The following is a 6000-nucleotide window of genomic DNA, read 5'->3' on the forward strand; positions in this document are numbered from 1 at the left end:
TGCTTGTAGATCTTCCTTATGTGGTTGCAGATGCTAAGGAAATTCTTTTAGAGAGATTAGCAAACCTCACAGTAAGAGTGTGTTTATAAAATGTTCTTCCAAAGCTAGCTCTTCTGAGTAGAGAGCAGAAGTCACGTCCTCCACTGGAGTAAGGGAGCAGCACGGATGTAGCAGGAGAGCTGGAGCAGCAGCTATGCCCCGACAGTGGCATCAGGGAGCTTCCGGAGGGTAGAGTCGACTTCCCCGTGATGCCATGTTACTGAAGAGGCTACTAGCTTTTTGAGTGCAAAGACTTTGCCTTTCATCTCTGTGTTCTCAGTTTGGGGCACTATGGATACCTTAATGTTTGTTGAAGTAAAAAAATGTATAGTTTTTCCCTTGTGAACTCATTCATTATTTAAACCAGCCTTCATCTCTGCATGATGTTGGGATCATTGAGAAATTTTTGATTTTGTCTCATCTCAGTTCAGCCCACTATAATTCTTTTTGCTGACTCTTCAGCCTTGGGCTCCATTTCTGTCCCGTTTGAACTGAGCCTCTCTGACCTCATTTGCTCGCAGGCCGGCTGCATGTACATCCACGGAGGGGTGGTGAACATCCACGAGAACAAGCGGACGGGGTCGCTGTTCAAGATCTGGCTGGTGGTGCCCAGCCTGCTGGAACTGGCATGGGAGAAGCTGCTCGCCGCGTTCCCCAACCTGGCCAGCCTCTCTCGGACACAGCTCCTGCACCTTGGACTCACACAGGGACTCATCGAGCGCTTGAAATGAGGCTGTCTGGACTGTTGGTTGATACTGGAAATGTTAATTTAAAGAGACTTCATTATTTATGGGCAGTGTAGAGTGTGCTGCAGAGAGGATTGGTTACCCTGATCAAGGCCTTATTCAGAAAATACATCAGATGCCTTTCTGTGCATTGGTTTGTTTATGGTACACTCACCTCCCCCATGCTTTTCCACTCCTCTCCGCCCTGCCCCAGCGTGCATGTGTGCGCGCGCACACACACGCACACGCACACGCACACACACCCTCACCCCCCTTCTTCCTTGATGGAATTGAGGGAAAGTCTGAAAGGACCTTCTTACTATTATGAATCAAGATAAGATAAAGATTTTTTAACAGGACATTGCCCATATGATCATGTCAGCCAATGCTCTATAAATTAAAGCAACATTCTCAATGAAAACAAAAATAAAATTTAAAAAATTTAAATCCTGCAACAATAAGATGTTTTAGGGATGGACAAGAAGGCTAACCTTGAGAATCTTGCAAGTTGTATGTGTAAAGCTAGATGTTTAACTTAACTCTTTTCCATGATACATCTGAGTGGCTGGTTCTAATGGCAGCAGTGGGCGACATCTTGCTGCATGGATCCTCAAACCTAAGTTTTGACTTTGGGGGAAATTTAAGCAGCTCAGCAGCTCCTGATTAGTGATTTTCTTTCTCACCCTATGGTGCCAGCCATACTTAGAGTTGGCTTGTCACAAGACTCATGTGTGTCGTCCTCATGCTGTTTATTGTTGCTCTTAGAAATTATGACACCAGGCATGTTTCAAATCAAGAAACTTATGGTGATCAAAGTTCTTCATTTGAGCAGTTTTAAAATTTGCCTGTGCTTAGTAATGGCTTAAAGTATCTCTTTGACGTCTCACTTCTTCATGGGGAAGTGTTGACATTAACCATGTGGCCCAGATGCTGTGGGAGGGACATAAATGTAAGCTCATGAGACGCCAGAGCAGAGCAGGGCCGGGGGGGCGTCTATTCTGGGCTGTGAGCTTCAACTGTCACCCTCCAGAGCCTGTTTCTTTTCTAACTCGGGGCCGTGCACCTGCCATTTTCTTAGGCAATGGGTTTTATCTCTAGAAAGCCAGTTGGCCCTTGGTTTTTCTCTTAGCTTATTTCCTCCTTTTCTGTCTGATTTAATGTGCATGGTGCTGTGAATAACTGTCTGGTAGTGGGGGCAAACCTCAGGTCCTCCTTTCTGAGGAGCTAAGCATCGTTTTCAAAACGAGCATGAGGAAGGAGTGAGACTGAGGATCCTTTGCTTTCAGCATGAATTTCAGTTCTGGTTTGTTTGGTGTTGTTTTTAATTCTAAAAAAGAAGTGACCTGAATTCTCCCTCGCTGTGCCATCGGGCTGCTAAGTCTAGCCGTCGGCGAGACACGAGCACTCGGAAGGCCTCAGGTGTACGACAGGTGCTAGAGGCACACCGTGCTGGTCGTCCCCGCGGTTACCTCACAACAGGCGACTCGGATGGAAGATTTCGGACACGTTTTTCCTTTAAGTGCCTCTTTTTCACTTAGCTTTTTAAAAGTATTCTTTTTTCCTTCATCTCAGAAGGGATATCTTTAGCTCATGTGTGGATTTAAAATCACCTTTAAGTTATAGCTAAAAAAGTTACCATCTGCTGTTCAGTTTTAGGGAAGAAAAAACTGTGGCCTCTAGACTTGAACTCCTAACTTGTGGGCCTTATTATAACATCCCATCCGTGGTGGGTTGAGTTCATGGAGCCTGTGTTTGGCAAGGTCTTGTAATAACTGCTCGTCTGTAAGTTTGGGACTTTTTGGGGTGAAGGGAGGTATGGGGAGAGGCAGGAAAAGGAGCAACTCCTCTAGAGGTCTCACCCCCATCGTGCCATGACCGGGCGGTTTCGCATCCAACTTCCCACCCAGCGCAAGGCTTGTTCCAATGCTGAGCTCTCTCCAGACCAAGTCAGTCTGAGCAGCCCCATTAGTTCAAAACTAAGGTTGGCTGCAGGCCTCCAAGTCCTGGGGAAAGCTATTCAGAATTAAACAAGCCATGCTGTCACGGGTGGTGACAGGATTCCGGTCATGGGTTAACACAGGGACCAAAGACTGAATGCTCAGCCCCTGCACTTATCCCTCCACGGTTCTTGGGATACGAGGAGGTCTCTGACTCTCTCACACCAGAGAGCGAGAAGGAGAGTCTGGTTCAAGCCACGCTTGCTAGCATCCCTTTCAAAGGTTTCTGAGGGCGGTCTTCTTTGAGGCAGACTTTGGAGGCCTGACATCCAAGACCTTGTGTGTGACATCTTCATAAAAGGACATATCTTTGGTCTAATGCATCTTCTTTTAACATAACACTAGTGAAAATGATGTACGAGCAACTCTGAGTGCTATAGAGCTACACATTATGCACATGTCCTGGATGCCAAATAAGACTCTGTGTGTGTGACGGCATCAGTGGAGATGGCCAGGGTTTTACAGAAGGGGTCACCAGGCATCTTAGTGTACCTGTCACCAGCTTTTAAAGTTATTCTTTAACTTTAAACTCTGAATTCCCAACACTTGTTACTTGAGTTAGGAAAGAGGAAGCCTCTCTCAGGTGCTCCCAGCCATCTTGCTGCAGGCCTGTACCTTTAAGTGCAATAGAAGAGACACATGTGGATATATACAGATTATATATAGGGTATGACGAGAGAGCAGGGAGATGACTTTCTTGTATCTGTCTTGGGGAAGCCAGCTCATTACTTTATAGTCAAACTATACCCACAATTTGAGATGTGATCAGCTGGCTTAAGCTGACTCTTGGTGAAGCTGGGTTTTCAAGTCCGTATTTTCTTACTCCAATCCTTGGGCTTGGTAGAGTTGAGACTCTCCCCAGCCATCTTTGTACTATCTCATGTCTGCATATCTGCCTACATGTCTTTGCCCAGGAACAAGGAAGTCTCATCTGTGAGAGTCTCCTACATGGAGGATTAAAACCTAATATTTAATACTATCAGTTCTCCTGTGTATATACTAATTTATCTGTGAATGTCATACTTTTAAGTAAAGGAATCATGTTTTCTTAATTTAATAAAGTTTTCCGCATCCTGGAAAAATCTATAAAACAGTGTAGAATAGATTGAAATTTTAACTGTTCTGCAGAGGCCAAACTGAAACCCTTTCCACTGGCAGAGCCTTCTCTTTCAGGGCCCTCGTGACATGATATAAAACTTTGCTGTAAACTGTCCATGTCTATTACACAGCTAGATTTAAAAATATAATAAACACTAACACTTCTAAGCAAAAGGTATAGAACAGTGACTCTGGTTACCCAGAGTAGCAAGAGTAAAGCACAGACCATTGAAATCCGTAGATAATCAATGTTTCGATTTTTCAATCAATGATTCACGTGTAGTTTTCCCGTCCCACCCCTTTCCCATAAGCACCTCCTTTTCAAGTGGGAAGGGCTGATGAGTAGATAGAAATGAAAAAGGAAGAATCGTGGGAAGGGTTAGAAATCAGTAGATGTATAAGCAGCCTGATTAGCTGTAACTTGTCAACCTGCTGACCGCTGTTGAATGCTGGTATTAGGACCCACCGGTGGTCATCGTGTGTTGGTTACTCTTCACTCCTCTGCTTTGGCACAGTTCCCTGCCCTAGGTTCTAGGCTGTCGGTCCTCTAACCACCAAAGAACTCTTAGCACCTGTAAGAGAAAAGTGTGCAGAGGAACACCCATCATTTGAACACACTGTTTTGGCTCTTGCCAGACACTTGCTTTCCCACTGTTCCTGCAAGAGCCTTACCTTTTCCTTTGGAAATACCTTTTCCAGCCATATTGCTTGGCATGTAGGAAAGGTTGAGTTATCCTTGAGGACTGTGCTGTCTTAATTCTGTACAGCCACTTTGTTGTCTTTCGGTGGTCTTACAGATGTCCAGAATGTGGCCCGGGTCACTGAATTGCCTACCTGTCAGCACTCTGATGTAGCACAAAAGCCATCGTCCTTATTCTTCATGTTCTGGCATTGAGCTCCAGGGGACGAGGGTTCACAGTCTTGTGATCATAAGCTCCCAAAACTGTCATCATTTGCTTAAATGGCTTTGGTTCCCAAAATGCCTCGGGACTGGAGCATTGGCAGGGCCTGAGGTTGGCTCAGGAGGGTTCTGTCATCTCCGCCTGCGTCGCCAGCAGCTCATGCCCAGCAATGGCGTTTCCCTTCTGAGGTCAATTTGGTGGGAAGCAGCTTCCTCTCTTGTTTGGTGTTATGAAAAGAAGTTCTGAGTTGGGCTTCAAAAGTGGTGCCATCTCTTTAGTGTAATTTTCATGTTAAAACAATTTTTTTTCCCACTTTTTAGAAGTTTTTAAAGATCCTGCTTAGTCAGTGTACAGGGTGAGTCGGAGGCAGCTTCACCGAGCTTAGTAATCGCTGTTGTACTAGTTATACATCTAGAATATAAAGAGGCATCAGACACACGCTGACTTTCTTGTGCAGAGTCTGAGTGGGGACAGTGCCGGGCATCTCCCTATAAAGGCACCTGCCACTGAGAATTTTCTGGAAGAACCTAGGCAAGGAGAGGAACTCTTTCTCACACGCAGTCTCCGAGGGTGAGCCTGGGCTTGGCTCTTTGTACAGGGCATGCTTGGGCCACACATGATGCTTGCCTTACTATAAAACTATTGCCACAGTCCTGTTCAGTAGTGTGGACGTCCTTTTGCCGTCTGGTGTGCATGCCGTATGATCAGGACAGCTTCTTCACCTTACCTGGCTTCCCACAAGCAGGTAGGAAATATAGTGAATTTACCCTCAAATGTCCAATCTGTATTTATGTACCTTGTCAGTGTTTTGCTGTTGGTTTTCTAAAACAATCTGATCAATAAATCTTACCCAAATTTGGCCCAAGGCTACCTCGATTGTCTGGTGGTGATTTGTGTGTATGTGAGCTCACCTGTGTGACCAGGCACCAGTTCCACCCACCTCCACCACCTGCTTGATCACCTCACCTTGGTCCACTTTTCTCTATAGTATCTGTGGGTCATCCACCTTCCACTCCCACCTGCTGTGGGCTCCTCTCTGCTTACTGTCTGGAACTCCTGGACACACAGTAGTCCCTCAACAGAACCCTGGTGACTGTGGGGCAGATCACACTCCTTTTTACTACCCCAACCCATATATTCCCCAAGTTACCATGAGACAAGTTTGTATGAATGTGTCGACACTTTTCTGAAGGGTTGGAGGAGCCACAGAGAACTGAAAAGGAAACATGAACCTTTATA

General features: G+C 45.6%; 1 protein-coding gene across 2 annotated transcripts in view; it reads left to right on the forward strand.

The window, feature by feature from the left end:
- The window catches only part of KLHDC10 (kelch domain containing 10), a 54618-nt gene extending 48987 nt beyond the window's left edge, over window positions 1-5631 (forward strand). For both annotated transcript variants that reach the window (XM_066362685.1, XM_066362686.1), the window contains one exon: window positions 561-5631. In XM_066362685.1, coding sequence (XP_066218782.1) covers window positions 561-770 — 210 coding nt within the window. In that variant the 3' untranslated portion in view covers window positions 771-5631. The remainder of the gene's footprint in view (window positions 1-560) is intronic.
- Window positions 5632-6000: the final 369 nt, after the last annotated feature.

The sequence above is a fragment of the Saccopteryx leptura genome, chromosome 2, assembly GCF_036850995.1.
Source record: "Saccopteryx leptura isolate mSacLep1 chromosome 2, mSacLep1_pri_phased_curated, whole genome shotgun sequence".
In the NCBI taxonomy this organism is placed as follows: Eukaryota; Metazoa; Chordata; class Mammalia; order Chiroptera; family Emballonuridae; genus Saccopteryx; species Saccopteryx leptura.